The sequence below is a fragment of the Artemia sp. Qi Xiang Cuo genome, chromosome 10, assembly GCF_049724085.1.
Source record: "Artemia sp. Qi Xiang Cuo chromosome 10, ASM4972408v1, whole genome shotgun sequence".
NCBI lineage: Eukaryota > Metazoa > Arthropoda > Branchiopoda > Anostraca > Artemiidae > Artemia > Artemia sp. Qi Xiang Cuo.
This window is the reverse complement of record NC_142803.1, coordinates 14,344,615-14,369,767: the sequence shown is the minus strand read 5'-3', so window position 1 is coordinate 14,369,767 and position 25,153 is coordinate 14,344,615. Positions and strand designations below refer to the sequence as shown.

Below are 25,153 nucleotides of genomic sequence, written 5' to 3'. Positions count from 1 at the left end.
ACAACAGTTAATGGTGATGCGGATGCGGTCTTTTCTATGGGCATGATCTTCGTTTTCTCCCAGTTGATTTGCAGCCCAACTCTGGAGGCAGTGGAGGAGCGAGTCTCAAGTGCAGATTAGTTGGTCGATATTTACGCTAAGAGTGGCTACATTGTCGGCAAATTCAACATCGGACAAAGTCCATTCCGCATAACTTATGCAAAAAGGGTGGATATGATGTGTCTTGTTCAAAATGTGGTCAATCACAAAGTTAAATAGCTCAGGTGCACTAGCGAGTCCTTGCCACACACGGTTGTCTATCCGGAAGAAAGAAGAAATCTTTCCGTTAACAAGGATGGCGCTTTCTGTGCTGCGGTAGGGTTCTTTAAAGAGGCTGACTATCTTTGTTGGTAGGCCCGCAGGTTTCAGGATTAGCCAAAAGGACTGTCTTTCAACAGCGTCAAAGGCAGAACAAAAGTCAACAAAAGCTACGTAAGCTTTTTAGTTGAATTCCAGTGTCTTCTCAGCGACCTGTCTGACCGTATGAATCAGTTAAGTTGTTGATCTTCCTGGCATGAATCCAGCCTGTTGGGGGCGGCGCAAAGCATGTAGGAAACTTATTGCATGTTTCAGCAGGAGCATTGCAAACAGCTTTCCAGGAAGAGAGAGTAGGGTGATACCACGGTAGTTGCTGTAATCCGTCTTGATGCCCTTGCGCTTAAACACTGTCACGATGATTCTTTTCTTCCAGTCTGACGGTATAACTTCATTCTGCCAGATTACGCTAAACACCATCTCCAGCCAAAGTATCAATGCAGGGCCGCCCGTAGTAAGTAGCTCTGGAGCGATGCCAGCTGCTTTACTGTTTTTCAGTTTCCTCACTGCCGTTTTAATCTCATCATGAGAAAAGTCAGCACCATCGTGGGCTGGAGTAGCTTCTGCAGCTGCGGCAACAAGCCCTGGGGCAATGCAATCGGGCGGATCTGAGTTTAGCAGCTTATTAAAAGTTTCTCCCATAAACAAAGACATTGAGACTGATCGTATATGGTTTTTCCATTCTCTAGTTTCAGGCTTGTTGACGCCATGGCGTGTTGGCCAGTCAGCTCGAGCAGGGTCCTGAATGTTGCGCCAATGTCTTTCTTTTGGGCAGCTTGCTCGAGCTCAGCGGCTTTGCCCATAATGAAGTCTTTCTTCATATTTCTTTCTAAATATTTCTTACAGCATGAAAAAACTTACTAATTTCCATATTAGAATAAATGGAAATCAACAAATAAAAAGCGCCACATCGAGAATAGAAAAGAAAAAAACGAGGCAAAGAGGAAGCGCTTCCTGCAGTGCTCTCTCACCCAAATCTGTCAAGGTTTAGAGCATGTTAGTACTATAAAAGTGAAAAATAAGATGTCAACTGAATAATGGGTTTCATTTCATGAACATATCTGTTTGTGTATATAATTATATTTTGGAAAGGGCAAGTAGCAGTCAAAATTTTGAAAGAGATTTCTGATCTCTTAGGGAGAAACAATGCTTCCCTTGCAGACCATCACTCCACATCATAAATACACACGGGTCTGAATCTTAGAGAGGTGAGGATCGGAGCATTTTTCAGGGGGGCGGGGGAGATGGAAAATTTACACCTTTAGGCCCCTATATTTCCAGTGGGAGGAATTTCAGACGAGTCTCGGGGCATATTCCTCTCTTTCTTTTGGCAGGTAAGTTGAAAATTACTAATAGCATCCATCACAAAACCAATCCTTCATCTTCAGAAAAGACCAAATCGAGTCCCAAGACTACTTCATACTTGCGTAACGCCCGGTATTGAATATGATTGTCCTCTGTTTGCCGGTGACCCAAAGTCCCGGATTACTCCTCGGTAGCGAATGCAAAATCGAGCAATCAGAGCAGCAGAATCTGACATTTACGCAATATCATCTATCAGAAAAGCTGTCAAGGCTTATGACTAGCAGAACTAAGCCGTAGATACACTCAATATGGTGCAACACAATACGAACAGCTACTATATTAAACTCCCCACGGCTTGTAGAACGACCTCCCAGAAGAGGGTGTCACAAAAGAACCTTCTCTTATTCGCTCAATGCAAAGTATAATACAAACTTAAAGATTGGATAGTTTCCAGGACTAACAGCAGATCTTCAGACGATGGCGCTATGAAACCTGATAAAGATAATACGAGTAACTACGGAGCTTTGATTAAAATTTGATACGTCTTCGGGTTCGTTCATTAGATTTTAAGAAAAAGTGCTTCCAGTGTATCCTCATTTTTAGGTGTTTACCATAATTTCGTCAGAAAAATGTGGTTCCTCAACATCTTTCCAAAAATTAAGGCTAACAAAAACTACCAGTTTGTATTTCGTGCTAACATTCACGTGTCTAGGAACGTAATTTTCGGAGATATTTTGGAGAAACTGATTTTCTTTCTAGGATATCGGAAAAGAGCCCGGAAAATTGGGGGCGGTGGAAGCATTGATAAGTACCTGTTGTTAATAGAGCATAATGAAAAGAACAAATATGACATTTGAACACGATTTTCCCTTTTTGTTTACACTTTTGTCACCCTGAATATTGCCATTATTCTTCATGGCAACATGCTGGTAAACATGTAACAGTTACTAGCATGACATTTGGTGAGGGCCTTCTTTTTTCCTTTTTGTTTACCCTCTTGTCATCAAGAATGTTGCCATTACTGTTGCTCAGGTTTCAGTTTTCATTCGAATTAGAAGAAACCTGGTAAAAGGCTCATTCAATCTAATATTGACAAGTTCTATTGATCTTTTTAAGAGTTAAAATAGACTTTCGTCTCCATGCACCCCCATAATCCACCAATGACATCAGATCATATTTTTGAGATAGCTATGTCACAATGGAAACTTTAAACAAATCTGCCTCGAGCGGGACATTACCCATACCTCTAAGGGCAGGGGCCCAAAGCTGTATAATAGGCTCATCCTTCACAAATAGATTTTAGTAGAAAACGAGAACATGATAGAAATCTCTAAAACCAGAATCAGGAAGGCCGGTAACATTTATGATTGATGACGCAAATTCGGCCGTAACCCCTCCACCCTTCCAACAACAGGCAACTTTTTAGCAGAAAGGTATGCAAGTTACATTTTTTTTCTGAAACCGTGCAGGTATTCTTAGTCACAGCGTAAACACCACTCTGGCCTTTAGGATGTTTCAGGGGGCGGTAACCTGTTCTAATTTATGGTGATTTATGGTGATCTTGTTTTGTAGAGTGATTTAAGCTCTTCGTGTTAAGTTGGCCTTGGTGATTCATTTCACGCTTCTTTTTTTTCTTTTTTTTTAATATTTCATGCCTTCACATACAGTAATTTTTGTACGTTTTAAATTCGACTTACCATGTGACTATTCTCTGCTTGTTTTAGGTTCTTTACTTTGCTCTTTACTTTTCCCAAAAATTAATTAATTAGATTATGGACAGTGTTTCCAAATACTATACAAAATGTAATCTTTTAACATATTCAATCCTTTTTAAAGCTGTCTACAAAAGCCTCATATCTAGATATGCAACACCTTTACGACACCAAATATAAAATAGAAGGAAAATACAGGAAAAATCGCTGCTGCTGTGGGAGTCGAACCCATGAATCTTTAATAACTAACCAAAGTTTTCACTCGTAGACCATTCAGCCACCAGCAAATCTTTTCATTTAGATTTATTGTACATTTTACCAGATATTACACTTCGTACACATTAACAAATGCACAAATTTCACACTGAGACACTAGTTCACTAGCACTGCTTGTCACCATTGATCGTAAAATAAAAAATAAAAAAATAAATAAAAAAAAAACAGCTTATTACACACATGGGTTCGAAAAAAGTAGTCATATCTTACTCACAAAAGGTATCAATATTCAATTTCAATAGAGAAAGATTTTACCCTGGGCAAATTATCAACCTGATCCCTCCAGAAATTCCCGTGTCCTCCTTTAAATTACTTTGGGTCACCATTTCTTCTAATTTAAAGAGGGATGGCCATGTTAAAGATATTGTCCATAGAGCTAATGCGTCTATCTGCCTTCTTAAATTCCTAAATAAATTTAGCATCCCCTTCCAATGCTTTAAGGATTTATACTTCCTTTGTCCGTCCGCATCTTGAATATGCCTGTCTAGTTTGGCATCCTGGTATCTCCTGTGAAGAATCAGAAAAAACTGAATAGATCCAAAAAAGAGCCCTGCGAATGATTTTCAAAGAAGCCATACTTGCATACTTGCTCCTTCTAAAAAAAAGCCAGGTTGGAAACACTGGAGCACAGGAGAGTTACCTCTCCATTAAAAAAAAAAATGAAATAGCAAACCCTCGCACGGAAAGACATTCCCTACTCAGACATCACCTGCCATGGACTTTTTCTTAACCAGTTGCGATCTTCTTCTCCATTCGCTGCTTTACCTCCAGATATGAAAAAACCTTTGTTCCCTTCATTACATTCCTTTTCATTATTTGGTATTAGTAATACCCAAGTTTTACCTTACTAAAATGAGGAAATCGGTACTAAAAGGTGCTAGAAATCAATTTGGTACTAAAAACGTTTCGACTTATTGCGGCCGCATTTTCAAATGAGAGCAAAGTGACGTAAATCCCGTGCGAATCAGATCACTTTCGGAGATCCTCTAGATCTTCCGGTCGGTTTTGTTTGTTAATTGTGGGTTTTTTCTCTCTGTTTTTTTTTTTTCTTTCTTTTTTGCTCTGTATTCAATTTTTTGTCGTCGTGTTTATTTTTGTGTTTTTTTCATTCTTTGCGAAGTTGAAAGCCAAATTTAATTTCCTTCATGATTTTGAATGATATTTAATCTTTAGCAAGATTTATGATTAGTCCTTTTCGTATTAAGGAGCACTTGGAGGCGCAAGTTGGTCACAATGATTTGCCTGTTGCAAATTCTAACCCTCTCCGTGAGAGTCTGTATATTAGACCATCTGAAATAGGGAATTAGACCATCTGAAATCTTAATATCTTATTTTCTTAGATTGGAATGAAATATTCCTTAAATACAAGATTTCTTAGGAGACAGCCAATGCCGAAGCTTCAAAGCGGCTAAGATGGAAAAAAAGTGTTTGTCATCGTCCCAGCCTCAGGAGGCTTAAAACTTTGAAAAGAGTGTAGTGATAGTGATATAGATCAAAGAAAATAAGAAACTGACAAGGGAAATAGTATAATGAGAATAGGGGTATAGTGTATAATAAAATAAATAGTGGTATAGCAGTATTATAGTATAAGTAGTAGTATAATAGTAACTAGGACTAGCGTAAGTGAAAACTTTGCCACATTAACACAGACTAAATAGGCATTATAAATATTTGGTACCTGACACTCCTATCCAACAGAACCAGAAATATTCAACCCATTCTTAATTGTTAATAATTATGTAAAAGAAATTGTGTTACCTAACGCGTGCAACCTGAAAATTAAAAAAAAAAGTTCGATTGGTTTAAAATCAATCTGAGTGATTAAACTAATATAGAGGAAAAAAAAATACCAATTTATGTAGCAGAGACCTATATATTTGGTTTAACAAATAACTTTTACTATTAGGATTAGCCGACATCAGAAAACATTCCTTAGTTGGTTTCAAATGCCCATTCTTCCGGATTTGAGAGTTCCTTTCCAAAACGTTTTTTTAAGCTTCCTGTTACTAGGAACCCAATCGTGGAAAAAGTGGGGCAGCATAGTAGCAATGCTATTCGGCAGTTTTCATGGCCTAGTGGAATTTGTTGGCAGATTTAGCAGCTTTTGGAATTCTGTCGAATTCTGCTACTGACAGCTTTGAAACTGTTTCCATACCTGTAGGAGCCGTGATTTGCTCCTTACTTGGTAGCAGCCACAGCAACAGCCCTGATACTTTTTATATTTTGGTTGTTTCTCGTTTCCAATGCTGAGGATACATTGCTATGACACGGGCAAAATACTTGGTTGTTTGTTTTTCTTCTTTTCTCCCTATTGGACGCAGGCCTGTTTTTTTTTTAAATGTTAATTTCTTTGGTTAAAGATAATAAAGATATTAGAAACATAGAAACGGTTAATATTTTCAATTAGGTGATTGTAATAAATTTTATGTTTTGCTGGGAAATGTTAGATGGCGTTGATTGCTCTTTTCTTCTAAGAGATGAACTTTAGTTTTCTCAGTTTCCGGTTTTCCATACTTCTCATACCGTTTCTCACTGTTCATTTCAAATTAAAATAGTGCTTTCACTTGCATAATGAGTATACTATCCAATGAAGCTATTCTTAGGGCTTCAGGGTCAACAATTAGGGGGAAGGCAATACCCCCATAGATTTGTATGTACTAATTTAATGTATTTTTATTTTAAAAAGAACTGAAAAAAAAACCTTTGTCTCCCTCCTACTTTTTCGTGAATTGGCACCCCAGTAATAAAATAAATAGTGGTATAGCAGTATTATAGTCGGTTGAAAGTTCTTCTCAACCGACTCATTATCGAGCAAAAAATTTAAACTTTTTTCGAATTTTTCTTGAGTTAGAGCCTTTGTTCTTGTAAAACCAAGATTAAAAATTGAAACTTTAGCATAAAGGTCAGGATTTGCAGGGGTAGCAGCCCTATTCATAAATATGGAGACATGGGACAATATCTGCTAGTCTTTTGCTCTTTAATGTTGGAAAGTGTAGACTTTAATTGCTAACTAAAGTTAATTAATGCTTAGTTAATTAATACTAAGTCTCTTCTCGTTCACTCTTTTAAAATAGATGTTCAAAGATTCCTCATCATATTTTAGGATAGAGGGCTACTACCTCAAAATAAGACTTCCTAATAAAAGAAAAAAGCTGCAATTTGCTTTTCCAAGTTACCCAATGGGTTAATTATTAGTTGACAATCCCATGATGCTACCCTCGGGGCTTAAACTTCACCTTTGGCAACCATATGCACAGGCCAAAATTTGATAAATAGCTCTAGCAAAAGATGAGTTACAAAATTTATAGTATCCAGTGGTACATCCAATTCAGGAAAACGTGGGGGACCCAAAATGTATCATCAAAAATCGAAGGGGTGCAATTTTGTTGCTTTCTTTCCACTGAAAATAGCAAAAACGGGAATTTTACAACGATGTTACAAAAAAAATGGTGTTTTTCAAAATTCAGGGAGCAAACACATCTACCCTCAAATTGGCGCAACCGGTAGCAGTCTCTATATGCTAAAGTCCTGAGTGTCAACTTGAGAGAATTGAACAGACCTTGAAAAGCATTGCTACATGCAGGAGTTGAAGGCATGAGTTAGAACTCAAATGAAGCAAATGCCTTTGTTATTTGAAGTAGGCTTTTTTGGCCCAACGAGTGAGCTGACTTTTTGACTTATACTTTGTCTACATTAACATGTATTATTCTCGCTATATGTATAAACTAAATTAATTGGATATTTAATGTTAATTATGGTAATGTTTTAATTTCTATGGATGAAGAACATTGTAAAATTTAACTTATTGGTTTTCTTTATTGAATTTTCAATATGACAGCACTGACAAATATGTGGTAACGTCCTAAAACCAAATAATTTCGAAAAAAAATCTTAGAACAACCAAAAGAAGTATATATAGGCCTACAACAAAGATTGGCCCTGGGAACAAAAAACCTTTTATTTTGACATCTTTGAAAGTTTAATTTCTTTTTAATCAAACCTTAGATTTTCCACAAATAGACAGATTATCTATTTTTTTAATGTTCGAATGATGATAAAACAGTTAGAGCAGGTTTGATTTCCATAACACAGATTAACTCATAACTTATATATAAATGTATATAACTGTTTAGTCTAAATCAAAATGCATTATTCTTGTTATATGTCAGAACTAAAATTAGTGTGTCTAAGAGATGCACCCAGAATGGGTTCAAACCTCCTTCTCCCAGCCCTGAAGAGTCTTGTTTTACTAAAATCTGGGTTAAACACTACAAAAACGCTGAAGATTTAGCTAATTTTAATCAGTTATTTTGATTTTTAAGAAAAGAAATGCTCAAAATATGCAAGTTTGCTAGTTAGACATGAGTTTCCTTCAACAACTGTAATTTTATAACTTTTTTGCTCTACAAGTTAGCACAAAGGCGAAAAAGTGGAAGCACTGATAAGTACCTGCCGTTAATGAGGGACTATGAAAAGAACCAGCATGACATTTGATGATATTTTTTCTCTTTTTGTTTACCCTTTTGTCATCAAGAATGTTGCCATTACTGTTGTTCAGGTTTCAATTTTCATTCAAACTAGAAGAAACCTGGTAAAGGGTTCACCCAATCTAAAATTGACAAGTTCTAGTGCTCTTTTTAAAGTTAAAATGGACTTTCATTTCCAGACACCCCCATAATCCACCCATGACATCAGATCATATGTTTGAGATAGCTATTTCACATTCAAAAGTTTTAAAAAATCTGCCTCAAACATTTATTACTTTTTTTGCTCTACAAGCTTGCATAAAGAGAATGATAAATAATAAAAATTAAAAAATAATAATAAAAAAAAGGAAAAAAATAAAAACAAATAATAAAAACTTCCTCTTCCTCCATAAGCCTAATTGCTTTTTCGGCTCCTGGCATGTATGGTATACAAATTATACTTGTACCTAATTGACATCAAAAACTGTAGCCTAATGTTAAAGAATTTAACATACCCCTGAATTGCACCCTACATCTAGGCAGCAGACTTTTTCTGGCAATCTTTTCGCCAAGTTAGTCCAAAACTCGTGTGACAATGCTGTCATTCTATTACTGGCTGGGTTGAATTGATAATAGTTAATAAAATTGCCATATTGAGCAGCCCCTGGTTCAGATTTTTCGGTCATGGTATATTTGTTTTCACTTCAATCTGTAAATAAGAATCGTTGAACACATATACATATAATCACATATAATGTTATTATTTGATTTCCTGGGGAAATTTTTTACAGAGGGCTTTTTTACAAGAGAATCGAGATCGAGATCGAGATACTATTGAATTTTCATTTGCAGCTCTGCTACCTGGTGGTGCCCATGACTTTGGCCTTTGAAACTTCATTTATAGCATTCGCGTTAATGAACGTGTTATCGTGTTAGTTCGATTTTTTACAGTTGCATTAAGCGGCGTTCACATGCGTGACCAGCTAGAATCCCATGTCTAGACATGTGTCTATCAAGACTTCAATGTCTAGGCAACGACCGTTCACAAGTAAAATTCGGTGCTTAGCTAGACACGCTAGACAAGGTGCTTAGCTAGATTTTGAGTTCTGGACTCTAGAACTCAATGTCTGGGATTTTCGATTATAGCCCACCAGAATGTGTCAAGTTCCATTATTTTCATCATCTATGTTTACATTTTTAAACTGAAATTTTATTTTTGTTTTTCATTAATTGTTTTTTTTTTCATTTTATGCAAATATGCAAAACCAGACATAATAGTGAAGCAGACTAAGGCAATTGTTTCGCTTATCTTATCCATTATCTTGTGACAATAAAAATAGGGATTACAATTTTGAAAGTTTTGCCTGCATAAACTCTCTTGATTGACTAGAAATGACAACTGTAATCTATCTGAAACTAAATTTTTAGTTTTAGCTAAGCACCAAATTTTACTTGTGAACAGTCATTGCCTAGACATTAAAATCTGGCTAAACTTGTATCTGGACATGGGATTATAGCTAGACAAGCATGTGAACGCTGCTTTAATAGCGCCAAGGAGTCCCTTTTTGAAACCTCTTTAGTAGCGCTATCTGGACGAGCCCATAATTTGAAGTCTCCGTTTAGTATTTTTAGAAACAAGAAGCTTAAAATTGACTTGTAATTATTCTTTTATTTATCCCTATTTTAGGAAATCCTATATACTAATGCGGAAATCAATTAGAAAGTATTTTCACGAAGGTGCGAACTATTTTGCATACACATAATCATTTAAATAATAGAAAGAAATCACAGTACAGGCACTAAAACAGTGGATTGTGATGCCCTAAGTGCATAGGCAGTCAAAATATTACCATTTGTTAAAGCATCAAATTATAGTCTTCGAAATCTTGCAGTTAATATTTTTATCCCCTTAAACTACCAAGGAGAGAGAAAAAGAAACATTTTTATCCCCATCTTTGTTCTATTCATACCTAAAAATGATGATTTTCTAATATTTTTCTTTTGGTTCTTTCAAAATTATGATGTCTTGTGGGGAGTATCAAACTTTTGTCAGTGTTGCCACACTAAGTTGTAAAAATAAATAAGGACAGCTAATTAGCCAAATTTGGTCATGCTTCTCATCTGTACACATTCAGACATTAACAATATTTCAATTCCCAGAGACAGCTACACTTGCAAAGGAGGGCTACCCCTTCATCAGATGTTTGTATTATATTTTTAGCCAATTTTTTCCTCATTTCCCTCACATATTTCTGTTTTTCAAATTTGGAGCTTATTACCACCAAAAACTGTTTAACTCTATGTGAAGGTCTTATTAAATAGAAACTGAATTCCCAATATTTACTAATCTCATATATGAATGTGTAAATTTATATTTGAACTTTTCAAACATTCAAATTTCATTTCATTACGACAACTACCACAAATCAGCATAAATAAATAAATGAAACCCAAAACGAACAGAAATTACAATAAATAACCGAGTTAAACTCAAAACGAGCAGAAATTAACATAACTTGGGCTCAAAACCTCTATGCCTTCCCAATACCAGAGCATAATTTGCACTTTACTGAAAAAAATATAAATATTTTTACTTTTATTACTTTAATAAATCAAATAATACTAACATTTTGATTAAGAAATATCAGTATATGTATATTAAACTGACAATGCGCATTCATTTTTATTTTTTTCAGTAAAGTCCAAATTATGTTCTGGCCCTGGGAAGGCATAGGGGTTTTGAGCCCAACTTATGTTAATTTCTGCTCGTTTTGAGTTTGACTCGGTTATTTATTGGAATTTCTGTTCGTTTTGGGTTTCATTTATTTATTGATGCTGATTTGTGGTAGTTTCACGCTTGGTAGATCATTTAATTTTATTTTTGCTCATTTTTTGTTTAATGCAGTTCTTTACTTATCTTTGAAAAACTTATTTTGTGGAAAGTTTTTTTAATTAATTCCTAGAAACAAGAGGTTTAAAATTGACTTGCAATTATCCTTTTATTTATTCCTGTTTTAGGAAATCCTATATACTAATGCGGGAATCAATTAGAAAGTAATTTCACAAAGGTGCGAACTATTTTGCATACATATAATCATTGAAAATGTTTTAAACAATGGAAAGAAATCGCGGGACAGGCACTTAAACAGTGGATTGGGATGTCCTAAGGGCATAGGCAGTCAAAATATTATGTCTTGTTAAAGTATTAAATTATAGTCTTTGAAATCTTATAGTTTATATTTTTATCCCCTTAAATTACCAAGCAGAGAAAAAAAATGTTATCCCCATTTTTGTTCTATTCATACCTAAAAATCATGATTTTCTAATATTTTTCTTTTGGTTCTTTCAAAATTATGAAGTTTTGTGGGGAGTATCAAACTTTCGTCGGTATTGACGCATTAAGTTGTAAAAATAAATAAGGACAGCTAATTAGCCAAATTTGGTCATGCTCTTAATCATCCACATTCAGATACTAACAATATTTCAATTCTCAGAGACAGCTACACTTACAAAGGAAGGCTACATCTTCATCAGCTATTTGTGTTGTATTTTTAGCCTATTTTTTGCTCATTTTCCTCACATATTTCTGTTTTTCAAATTTGGAGCCTTCTGCCACCAAAAACTGTATAACTCTATGTGAAGGTCTTATTCAATGAAAACTTGATTCCCGATATTTACTAATCTCATATATGACAGTGTAAATTTACACTTGAGCTTTTCAAACATTCAGATTTCATTTTCATGGTCCTTGGCAGTTTATACTATCAAATTTTAGTCATAGCTTGTCTCAAACAGTTTACTTTAATTTAAGTTATTTATAAAAATCTTCCTGTGCCCTGTTTGTTTCTTTGAGTTAAATGAATACCAGAAGCTTATTCTTTTTATATATTCTTAATTCATCATCCAATGACTAAAGTAAGCATTGATTAAGGTGAGAAGAATGAAGCAAGATATAATACGAAGTTCCCTTAGTTAATACAGTATAATTGAAAATGAATCATTATTGAGGATAAAACCATTTCATCCTCATTGCACAGGATTTTAGCTAATTTTATTCAATCTGTACAGGAAATCAACCTTAGGGTAATGTACAGGAAATTAATCTTACTTACTTAATTAGGTCCCAATCACCCTCGTTGGACGTTTTGAGGACACCTCTCCTATTTTCTCAAGCTCTAGGGTTCAGTACACTATTCTATCAGTTGTGGTACATGATAACTCGACTATCTTGACGTTTTCAAAGACGGAGTTTTCCATCCAACGTTTTCGTGGTCTGGCTCGTTGACCAAGGCCATGAAGAGTTCCTTCAAGTGGAAATTATTGGGAGGCAGCATTCCTCCACTTCCTTGACATGGCTGACGTACTTCCGCATTTGTGATGCAGTCAGTGTATTTGATTCTAACAATACAATAGAAGATCTCACCTTAAAAGCTGGAGGTTTTCTAGCTTAGTCTTTGATTTTCCCTGTCCGTGTTTCAAAATCATACAAGACTATGGGAATTACTAAGCTGTTGAATAGACACATTTTGAGCTACTTGGATAGATAGTTACTTTTCCAGAGGTTGGCTAGTCTTTGGAAGCTAGAGCTAGTAAGTGCTGGCTGATGTTTCACATCATAGCTATGGCAATTATCAGAAGAGAGAAGGCTGCCAAAGGTGCAGGAAGTGGTCAACCATTTCAACCTGTCTCCTGTCTCCCTCCTATGGTGATAATAGGTGGGTTGCCTACTTCATATCTTTTTGTTACCGTAACTCTAGTCTATCTGGCATTGACCTCCATCCCAAATGGCTCTGTGGCCTTGCAGAGTTAATCAGCTTGTGTCTGTAGATGTTCATCTACAGGCACAAGCTGATCAGTGTCAATATCATCCACATAGGCAAGATTATCTACCATCAGCCCTCTTACTGTGCGTCATGTTCCAACTTCGTCAGTGACAGAACAGCATTTGGAACAAAAAGGTGAAAAGGTGTAGTGATACAGTACAACCCTGAAGTACTCCTGATGAAGTTGTAAACTCTACAGACATCCCATCAGTGGTTATTATTTGGTCTCAAAACTGGTTGTACAGGCTATTGATCCGTAATCATTTCTGTTCGTATTAAGTTTTAATGTTGCTCCTTACTTTCAGTTGATAAAATTTGTTTTATATTTAATACATACAAGCAACAGCTGCCTTTGACACTGGAGAATATCAGGCTGTAAAATCAACAATTGATTAGATATTTGTCATTTGACAACTCATGCAACAGTAAATTGAATCAAACCAAGAACTATTTATTGATTCCTGCCATGCATTGGCTTGATGTGGTGCAAAGTACTCTGGCATATCCTCTTTCAATACAAAATTCCTTATGAGATAGTCAAGACAATCAATAGCCTGTTTGGATATTGTTACTTTGATACCAGTTTTGATACTTTGATGAAGATTAGATTTTTTAAAGTTTGATTTTGAAAGAAGGAATTTTAAAAAACTTGAAACTTTATGCAATAAAACATCAACAAAAATAAATTGAAAAAAAAACTTTCCGAAAAATAAGTTTTTCAAAGAAAATTAAAGGCAATTTTAAACTTAAGCTCAGCAGATACAAATACCTGTTAAAATTCAAACTCAAACGACCAGAAATTACTATTAAAAAATAAATGAAACCCAAAACGAACAGAAATTAAACAATCATAGGCAAAAACATACAACAAGTAATAATATAAATGAATAAATAGATCTTAAAACGGGTGATACCTAGATTGAACAAGAAAATCAATAATGTAACGAAAAAAAATATTTTGCTATTGAAGTATAAATGAAGCTCATATCAAATAGAACTTAAATAAACAATTAATCTCAAGAGGCATACAATAGATGTTAGCGAGAATGAATTAACATACATTAAAGTGAGTTAAACTTAATCTGAATATGCAAATCAAGCTTTGAAACGAACAAAAATCACTACAAGCAAGAGTTTGGGTATTGCCTCCTTCTCTCACTGTAAAAGTCTAAAACCTATTAGAACTAGAACTAGTCTAGAACTTTCAAATACGTAGAACAAAATGGCTATCTAAAAATTTTGATTGGATGTGTTTGGGGAAAAGGTGGGCGTGGAAGGGGTGTTAGTTGCCTTCCAATCACTTTCGACTATTAAAAAGGGCACTAGCCATTTAAATTTATAATTGAATGAGCCCTTTCTGAAGTTTCTACAACAAAGCTTTCTATTAAAAACCTTATATGCCCCCAGGGTATAACTTGCAACCCTTGCCCTGAAGGCTGTGGGGCGTTGTCATCCTCAAAGACCTAATTTCCAGAATTTTCAACCATGTTGAACAAAATGGCTATCTAAAAATTTTGATCGGATGTATTTTGAGATATGGTGGATGTGAGAGGGGGGTTATTTGCCCTCCAATCACTTTCGACTATTAAAAAGGGCACCAGCCCTTTGAATTTCCAATTGAATCAGCCATTTTTGAAGATTCTACGACAAAGCTTTCTATAAAAAGCTTATATGTCCCCAGGGCATAACTTACAACCCTTGCCCTGAGGGCTGCCGGGGAGTGTCCTCCTCAAAAACATAATTTCTATCTGGAAATCAATAATGTAGAACAAAATGGCTATCTCAAAATTTTAATTGGATGTGTTTGGGGAAATGGTGGGCCTGGAAGGGGTGTTAGTTGCCTTCCAATCACTTTCAACTATTTAAAAGTGAACTAGCCATTTAAATTTCCAATCAAATGAGCCCTTTCTGAAGTTTCTACAACAAAGCTTTCAATCAAAACCTTATATGTCCCCAGGGCATAACTAACAACCCTTGCCCTAATGGCTGTGGGGGGTTGTTATCCACAAAGACCTAATTGCCACAATTTTCAACTACGTTGAACAAAATGGCTATCTCAAAAATTTCATTGGATCTGTTTGGGGAAAAGGGGGTGTGAGAGGGGGGTTAGTTGCCCTCCAATCACTTTCGACTATTAAAACGGGCACTAGCCCTTTGAATTTCCAATCAAATGAGTCCTTTTTAAAGCTTCTACAACAAAGCTTTCTATAAAAACCTTATATGCCCCCAGGGCATAACTTACAACCCGTGCCCTGAGGACTGTGGGGGGAGTGTCCTCTTCAAAAACTAAATTTCTATCTGGGAATCAACTCCGTAGAACAAAATGGCTATCTCAAAATTTTGATTGGATGTGTTTGGGGAACTGGTGGGTGTAAAATGGGTGTTGGTTGCCTTCTAGTCACATTTGACCCTTAAAAAGGGCACTAGAACTCTCGATTTCCGATCGAATGAGCCCCCTTTGAAGTTTCTACGACGAACCCTTTCAAGATGAAATGCCTCTGGAAAAAAAAAATATAATAATAAAACATTGGAGCTGTATGGCCCTCTCTTAGGACTCCATCTGGGACAGGGGCTTTTCCTTGTTTGAGCAACTTGATTGCTGAGACATATTCTGACTAGAGTTGGAGTGGCAGTCGGAGTTCTTGGTCAGGTATAGGGAAGCAGGGTAGTATTTCAGGATCAGTAGCAACATGAGGATTGAGATTATCATTGAACTACTCTTTCCATCTTTCAAGCTTCATCTTTGAGCTGCTTGTCTTTTTTCTATCTTTCTCCAGGATCAGCAATTTTGTGACTCTTTTTTCCATCTATCACTCTGAAAACTGCTCTGTTGTTCCCCTTTTTGAACAGTACTTTGCAGTCTTCGAATTTCTTAAGTGGTTATCTAGTGCCTTTCTCATCTATTACACAGCTCTTCTCTAGAGGAACTTATAAGTAGCATGGCTATTGCAGTCAGATTTATTACTAAAAAAATCCCTTATCCTTGTATAGTGTAATGATCTCATTTGTGGTTCATGGTTTCTCAGTGGGATTTTTTCCAAGGATGTCATTTTCTGTCTTCTCTATTTCCTTAATCCCACTGAGAAACCATGAATCACAAATGAGAACATTACACTATACAAGGATAAGTGATTTAATCAGTAATAAATCTGACTGCAATCTACAAGATACTTATAAGCTCCTCAAGAGAAGAGCTGTTTAATGGATGAGAAAGGCACTAGGTAACCACTTAAGAAACTTGAAGACTGCAAAGTACTGTTCAAAAAGGGGAACAGCAGAGCAGTTTTCAGAATGATAGATGGAAAAAGAGTCACAAAATTGCTGATCCTGGAGAAAGATAGAAAAAAATAAGCAGCTCAAAAATGAAGCTTGAAAGATGGAAAGAGTAGTTCAATAATAATCTCAATCCTCATGTTGCTGCTGATCCTGAAATACTACCCCACTTCCCCATATTTGAGCAAAAACTCAGACCACCACTCCCACTCTTGTCAGAATCTGTCTCAGCAATCAAGTTGCTCAAACAAGGAAAAGCCCCTTTCCCATATAGAGTTACCACTGACCTCATTAACATCAGATTAGATGATTTAAAAGATCTGTACCACTCCATTGTGTCTGCAGTGTAGGAAATTGACCATGTAACCTGTCAGTGATGCAAGGTTGCCTTTGATTCACAAAAACCAGTAAAACAAACAGTACAGAAACTACTGTCAAATCAACCACTATAGACTAGCTTAAGAATTTGTATCATAGCTTGAAATTCACTGTTGTATAGAGAGAAATAATTAGATTTCCAGAGTTCATATTCTGTCTTATTTGATTTTCATTTCAAGTAATACTAAAGCATACTTCTTACAATTTAAGACTGTATTTTACTCAATATTGGTATTATAGCTGGCAAGACCAAAATGCTACCCGATAAATCAATCCAATATTTCTGTATGTTGTTCAATGACTCTGCAGTTATTAAAAAAATATTTAATTTTATGCTTATTTTGTAAGATAATTTTAAATGGATACTGCAAGTTACTGATGTCACAACTGGTGTAAGACTATGGAAAGCTTTATAGATTTGTTTATTGTTGTCAGGCTACATACTCACTTCTGACTCCCAAATCAATCTTCCCTTTTTTTATACTTGACTTTTGTGTTTTCAGTAAAGTGCTAGTTTTTTATAATACTAAAAGCATAGGAAAACACAATTAGCTGGCTTATTTGTACTAGTTTTATTGATATATACTAGATAGGCTGTGAAGTAATAATTTTTATCTGTTTTAAGTTTCAATTTTGCTCTTTACTTCCCTTGAAAAAACTTTGTTTTTTTAAATGAATCTCTATATCAGAATTGATATCTTGTATATAGTATTTTTACAAATGTCTTAAAATATTGTAAAAATACCAAAAACAGTTAAAACCCACAAAAACAGCCAACTTTTGTAGCCTATATCATCTAACCAAGGGCTATAACCAGTCTTATTAGGAACAGCTGGGATGAATTTGAAAATTAGGCATATTTACTTTTTTAGCAAACAAATTAACCAGGAAAAGGGAAAACACACAATAACAGATTAGGGTGTACATGTAACTGAACTCTGGTAAAGGAATTGCTGTGCAACTCAACCCTGTTTAAATTAACCCCATGTAACTGAAGCCCTGTTTAACTTAACCCCTGTGCATATGAACTCTCATGTAACTGAACCACTGTACTCAGATATGAGGCGATATCACATATTTAATTGCATATTGGCCAAAATGCAAGTTGCAATCTTTACATGTTCAATCTTGGTGGAATTGTTTTGTCTTTTAAAGTTTGTCAAGATAATTCATTAAAAAAAAGCTCTGTTTTCTTGTCACAAAAACAAAGAAAATCATACATCACAAACCATTAAAGCTAGATTTACTTCTCCTTTTTTATGTCTGTTTATGTTTTATGTCTCTGCCCTGTCACTGTTGGAAAATCCCCTCTCCCTGAAAAATACCTACCGCCACCTCTCCCACGTGTTTGACTTATAAAATGTAAACATTAATAAGTCATGTTTGACTCATAAAAAAGTACTAGAGCTCTCCATTTCTGATGAAATGAGCATCCTTCAAAGTTTCCATAACAGTGAGGTGGGGTGATGATGAGGAAGGGGCAGTCCCTCTGTTATAGGGAATACATTCTGCTTATTTTCGGGTTTAATGTTACTTTTTACTCTCATAATAAGTATACATAATGGTATACATAGTAAGTATCATAATAAGTCACATAATGAAAAAGTACCATTTTGGTACTTTCCCATTATGTGGACACCTCGGCTATAGACCATTGAATGAATGTAGTGACGGAGACTTGTAAAGCAGGTAATTGTTATCTAAATTGATTAAAGAGTTTGGTTTCTCATTGAATTTACAATATTTAAGCTGTTGTTATTTGGGGTTTAAGGTGAGAAAAAGGTACCTAGGTTAGGTTACGTATTTAATATATGCCATGCTTTACCCCCCACACCCCTAATGTGCAAATATTTAGCCCAAATTTGTTTATAAACTATTATATTATTATTACTATTCATTTATTGTCTGTCAAAAAAAGGTACAAAAGGTACAGTAGACAGAGTAATCACTAAAGAAAACAAAACGAAAAAGAAGGACACAAACACACATTGAAAATTCAAATACAGGACAAAAAAAACTCTTCATTACATTAATACAAACAATGATGCCAACAAAAGGATGATAAAAGTTTATTTTAAAACGGGAGAGATTTATTGATACTAATATTATTATTATTATTATTATTCATTTATTACCTGTTAAAAAAAGGTACATATACAGAATAATCACTAAAATAACAAAAAAATAGAGAGAGAAAAATTCATTACTTATATTACATTAATACAAAAAAACTATTGTGAGCAAATTGGTGACCATGGATGATTAAACTGACTTTGAAAATGGGATAGAGATTTATTAATGCTAATATTAGGGTCAGCTAGCTTAAACAAATGAATAATTTTATGGGTCCAAGGGGGCAAATGTAGAAGATATTTAGCAAATCTGAAGATTTGCTGAACATATTCATCCTTTTTTATTTTATTTCATTAGCATTCACCAAACTTGACTTTTTAGAGGTGTCCACATAATAGGAAACTACCATCAATTTCTACTTACATCCTCACCTTGTCTCTTTCTAAGAAGTAATTCAGTATTTATCTGAAGGCTCATTGAGAGTTGGAATATTTTGGTATTAAAATGCACAGTTTGTGGATGCACAGTTTGTGGCACCTCTTTCCTTCCTTACCCAACAACACAATCATAGAACCCCATTGAACAGTTTTAAAGTCCTTACACAGAAATGTTTGGAGTTGTAAAGCAACAGGAATTTTACCTAAGACAGTGAAATTTTTCTAGACCTTAAAAATATTTTGGCTATTTCAGGAGGGAGGGAGATACCTTAATGGATGTATTTTAACACCAAAACATTGCAACTCTTATTGATCCTTTAGATAAATACAAAATTGGTTCTAAGAAAGAGACAAGAGGAGGATGGAGGTAGAAATTAATGTGTAATACCTGGGTCTGTATTTAGAACCTTTGTTGAGGGTCATTTTCTCCAGAAGAAGGGGACAAAAACTTTTAAAAAATCATCAAAATGTGAAATTGATATTTGATCTCTCTTGATTTCTGGGAAATTTTCTGATTTATGATGTTATTGTGAAAGCAAAGAGTAACATTAAACCTTAAATTGAGTAGAATTTATTCTAGCTATATTAGAGAGGGACTGCCATTTCCTCATCACCATGTCTACCTTATGGTCATAGAATCTTTGGAGGATGCTTGTTTGATCAGGAATTGAGAGATCTTGTTATTTTTTATAAGTCACAAGTGTTTGGAAACCAACCAGCTTCTGCAGGGTGTTTTTCATGGGAGGGTATTTTCAGCAGGGGATTATTCTCCAGAAGGGTAGAAAGTATTTTCCATGGGTGGGTAAATGTCTATACCTGTAGACAGTGAAAGGACAAAGGGAACTCCATTACCAGGCATAAAAAATTAGAATTACATCTGGCTTTAATGATTTGCAATATCCAACTTTCTTTGTTTTTGTGATTTGTTTTGTGATAAGTAAGAACTGGAAAAGAAAAAAATTGTAATATAATTTGTTTTCAGTGAAGCATCAATGATGAAGTCAGCTTTAGGCTTTTACAGTTAAGGAAGGGGGAATTATTAAACTCTTGTTTGTAGTGAAACTATATTTGTCTGGAACAATCTTAAAAAGAACAGAACTTGTGCATTATACCCACTCTTTTATATACTGCTAGTTTGGTTAATGCTAATGAAATAAAATAGGATGAATATAGAATAATTTAGAAACAAATTTTGGCTATATATTTGCATATTGTGGGAGGGAGGTGGGGGTTAAAGAAAAAAAATTCAAGTATAAAGTCATGGTGTGTCCATTTTCACACTCTTTTGTCTTCAGCAATAACCCCTTATCCTGAAAAAATTTTACTGCCTTTTTTTCTGTCTTTGGCAAATTCTAAATTATAATTTTCATTTTAGATCATCTGTTTCACACAACTTGACTCTAACAACTGTTTTATGATTGGGCATCTCTCCTGCATATCTCTCCCACGTCTATCCCAGTAACTGCTGTGTCTCATTTAACATATATATATATATATATATATATATATATATATATATATATATATATATATATATATATATATATATATATATATATATATATATATATATATATATATATAAAAGAGTGGGTATAATGCACAAGTACTGAAAAAACTAATAAATGAAACTGAATATTTGATGTAGGCCTATAATGATATTAGTTGCTGAAAGCTTAGGTAAATATTTACCAAATCATATTATTGACTTACAAATAAAGTGAACATACCACTCAATGCCTTTTTTTATGCTCTTTACAAATATAATACTCATTTTTGTCAGAAATGAATTTTACCCCTATCCCTATATATACCAATTCAGGGTAAATATTTGCACATTAGGGGGGGGGGGAGTTTAAACTTACCTCTCATTTGCATCAGAAATAAAATTTACCCCCCCCCCCTAATGTGCAAATATATACCCTGAATTGGTATAAATAGGGTGAGGGTAAAAGTCATTTCTGACAAAAATGAGTATTATATTTGGAAAGAACATAAAAAAAAGGAATCAAGTGGTAGATTCACTTATTTCATAAGTCAATAATATGATTTGGTAAATATTTACCAAAGTTTTTTGAGGAATCATCTTGACAAGCATTTATATTAGGCCTATGACTTTGAAAAACAAACAATTCTTACAAGTTTGAACATGGAAAGATTCTAACTTGGTTTTTACCCAATGATATTGCATCATCGTAGTAGAATACTGGAAATCTGAGTACAGTAGTTCCTAATGTGAAAATATATACCTGGAATTGCATCCTCAATCTAAATATAACATCCATTTGCATCACCAAATGAACTTTATTACCATATTTGCCATATATGGCTAATGGATGTCCCATAAAAATGACTGAACCAATAAATATACCATTTAGTGATTCTAATTTATTTTGAGCTAATAGATTTTGGCACTGAACATAGGCAATGATGGATCTGATTGTAAAAAGTTACTTAAAAAAGGTTGCACACAAATTTATTTTTTAAATTCTTGATATTTGTATACAGCATTCCACTTGCAGTGTTATCTATATTCTCTGATATAACAGGTTTGCTATAGATGAGTGAGTATATCCTAACATGAACAGAAATTGAAATGAATGATCCAGTCAAGCTTGAAACAAACATAGATTACAATGAACAGGAGTGGGGCTACAGCCACTAAACCAGTATCATATAGTTCAGCAAAATTGTTTTGGACAAAAGTAATGTGTGTTATTTCTTAATTCCACTTTAAGAAATAAGTGTTTATCATGGATATTCATAGATTCCAAGGAGGGGATGGGGGGAAAGTAGGTGAAATAGAATTTGTGGGTACAGGGAACTTATTCTGAGTATTGCAGAGATAATCATCTGCAATGCCTCTATACATGGCTGGATTTCTTAACCAATTATGTAGGGTGTGTGAGCTATTTGATTCATTTTTTGTAAGATGTTTTATCAAGAGAAAGCTACGTCTCTCCCATATTGTTGTTAATCCACTCTCCATAAGCAGAAACTTGGTGCTTGTGGGTTTCCTAAGACCAAATATGAGACGTATTATATCGTTTTGTATTGTTTCAATTTTTTGCATCTGGATCTTTGCACTTGCACCATAGACGATGAGCCCATAGTCAATATGGGGTCTTATATGTGATTTATAAAACTGGAGTAAGGTTTTCTCCTTACGTCTTTTTAGTTAAATTGTTTTTCTATAGCATTTTTTTATTGTGTTTGAAATGTGGATGTGGAAATTAAGTTTTTGGTCAAGCATGAGACCTAGGTAATTAATATGATTATCTTCTGGAATAGTTGTTCCATTTAGAGTTAGTCTTGCATTGACATGATTTCGCTTTCGGTGAAATTGGATTAATTTTGACTTGGTAAGAGCAATGGGTAAATCTGAATGTTGAGAGAAATTTTCAAATTGGAAAAGTGACTTTTGCAGCTTTGACTATGCAATCTCAAAGGTGTTGCCGGATGACCATAGTACCAGATCATCAGCATATTGTAGATTCGTGTGGGGGAGGTTCATGTCCCAGAGATAGAGGGCAAAGAGGAGGCAGCTGAGGACTGCTCCCTGAGGAAGGCCTTTGGTTATTGTCTTTTGGGGTGAAGAGGCTGAACCTACACAAACAATGAAACTTTGCAATTCTATGAAAGATTTTATAAAAGATAATAGCTTGGGGGGTAGTCCAAGGTTTGCAGGTTTAATTAAAAGGATTTGGTGTTTCACATTGTCATATACCCCTTCAAAGTCTAGGAAAGCTGCAACTAGGACATTTATTTTTTTAGAATGATTCATTTATTGCATTTGTTAACCATATGAAAGCATCTGTTTAGGAATGGTGTTTCCTGAAGCCAGTTTGAGTGTGAGGGATCATATTATTTTTTTCAACAAACCAGAGGAGTTGGTAATATATAATTTTCTCCATTATTTTCCCCATCACAGGAGTAATCATTATGGGCCTATAAGACTCAGGGTTATTTTTGGGTTTATTTTTCTTTAGGATTGGTAGGAGGGACGTAACATTTCCAGATATTGAGGAACATAGATGAAGGGTCAATATATACGAAATCATATTATTGAGTTAGGACTAAAGTGAATACACCATTTGATGCCTTTTTTTATGCTTATTACGATATTAATACCATTTAATAACATAATTTATTTTCCGCCCCCCCCCCCTATATATGTCAAGTAAGGGTTAGGTTAGGTGTAGCCTATATAAGGGGAGGGGGTGAAATTAATTTATAATAGAAATGCTTATTATATTTATAATCAGCATGAAAAAAGGTATCAAATAGTGTATTCACTTTAGTCCTAACTCAATAATATGATTTCATATATATTGACCAGATGAAGCTCAAGCATGATTATAACAATTTAGAAGTTCCTGTTTGTATGAAGGGGTGAGATTCTTTATCCATGAAGGGTGTATATTGTCATAGCTGCCACTAGTCTTGGTCCTAATATGATGCATTACATTATTCATTTCCTGAATTGAAAATGGATTGGTTAGATACGCAGATCCTGAGTAAGCTTGGTAAATTGGGTTCATAGGAATTGGGGGCATTTCGCTGCTATTATTTGATGTTAACTTATTATCAAAAAGATTGGCAAATAGCTTAGCTTTTTCATTATCATTGTTATAATGGGTATTATTATGTATAAGCTCATACAGAAGTGGGTTGGGGGAAGTCTTTTTCCCACAGATGTGGCTTATGACTTTATGTATAATTGGCTAATGTGTCTCTGGAGAGATTATTAGCAAAATTATTCCAGTATTTATATTTAGCATTTATTATGGTCCTTTTAAGATAAGATTCTGCTTGTAATTTTTTTAATTACAAGCATTATTTAATTTTTTTTTAATCAAGGTACAAATAAGAGCAATGCTACCCTTCTTCCTTCTTCTTCTAATTCACAGCAGGCGGGCTATTCAGTTAATACTATTTAGCCCTTTTCTTGTTGCTTCACTCTGTGGGCTACAGAGCTACTGGCTTGGTCATCTCTTATTTATTAGATATTGTCAGATATCTTTCAGTAGATCTTTTGACTCAAGGAGTTCAAATATAAGATGATAGATATCGATTTCTGTGCTCTGTGTGCATGTATGAATATAATAAGAATTTCTATCGGAAATGAATTTCAGCCCCCCCCCCTATATCTGCCCATTAAGGGTTAGGTTAGGGTGCGTTAGGTATAGCCGAGATAGGGGGGGCTGAAATTCATTTCTGATAGAAATGCTTATTATATTTGTAATCAGCATAATAAAAAGGCATCGAATAGTGTATTCACTTTAGTCCTAACTCAATAATATGATTTCATATATATTGACCAGATGAAGCTCAAGCATGATTATAACAATTTAGAATTTCCTGTTTTTATGAAGGGATGAGATTCTTTATCCATGTAGGGTGTATATTGTCATAGCTGCCACTAGTCTTGGTCCTAATATGATGTATTACATTATTCATTTCATGGATTGAAAATGGACTGGTTATATACTCGGATGCTGGGCGAGGTTGGTAACTTGGGTTCATAGGAATTGGGGACATTTTGCTACAATTATTTGATGTTAACTTATTAACAAAAAGAGTGGCAAATAGCTTAACTTTTTCATTATCATGTCATAATGGGTATTATTATTTATAAGCTAATTCTTCTTCTTCTATTTAACAGCAGGCGGGCTTTTCAGTAACACTATTTAGCCCTTTTCCTTTTGCTTCACTCTGTGGGCTACAGAGCTACTGGCTTGATTGCCTCATATTTATTAGATATATTCAGATATCTTTCAGCAGATCTTTCGACTCTAGGAGTTCAAATATAAGATGATAGATGTCGATTTCTATACTCTGTGTGCAGGTATAGTTGGCTAGGCTCTTGGCTGATAGTGGGATTTTGTGGTGTTTGAAGTATTTTAACAGTATAGTAAGCAAGGTATGTTGTGCAGACGTCAGCATATTACATTCAAATAGGCAATGGTCAATTGTTTCATTATTCATATTACAATGCCTGCAAAGAGGGGACAGGGGAATTGAACCACTTGAATTAGAAAGATTATATGAGAATG

At 34.7% G+C, this 25,153-nt stretch overlaps 1 protein-coding gene across 3 annotated transcripts in view; it reads right to left on the bottom strand.

The window, feature by feature from the left end:
* LOC148947500 (pre-miRNA 5'-monophosphate methyltransferase) overlaps positions 1-25,153 on the bottom strand; it is a 47,771-nt gene that overhangs the window by 18,723 nt on the left and 3,895 nt on the right. Inside the window, exons 1-2 of one of the 3 annotated variants that reach the window (XM_089095286.1) lie at positions 12,226-13,729; positions 8,629-8,822 (exon numbers count right to left, since the gene is read on the bottom strand). In XM_089095286.1, the coding sequence (XP_088951412.1) occupies positions 8,629-8,799 (171 nt within the window). In that variant the 5' untranslated portion in view covers positions 8,800-8,822; positions 12,226-13,729. Of the gene's footprint in view, positions 1-8,628; positions 9,518-12,225; positions 13,730-25,153 lie in introns of those variants that run through there. The other 2 variants (XM_089095289.1, XM_089095288.1) reach the window with 2 other exon arrangements.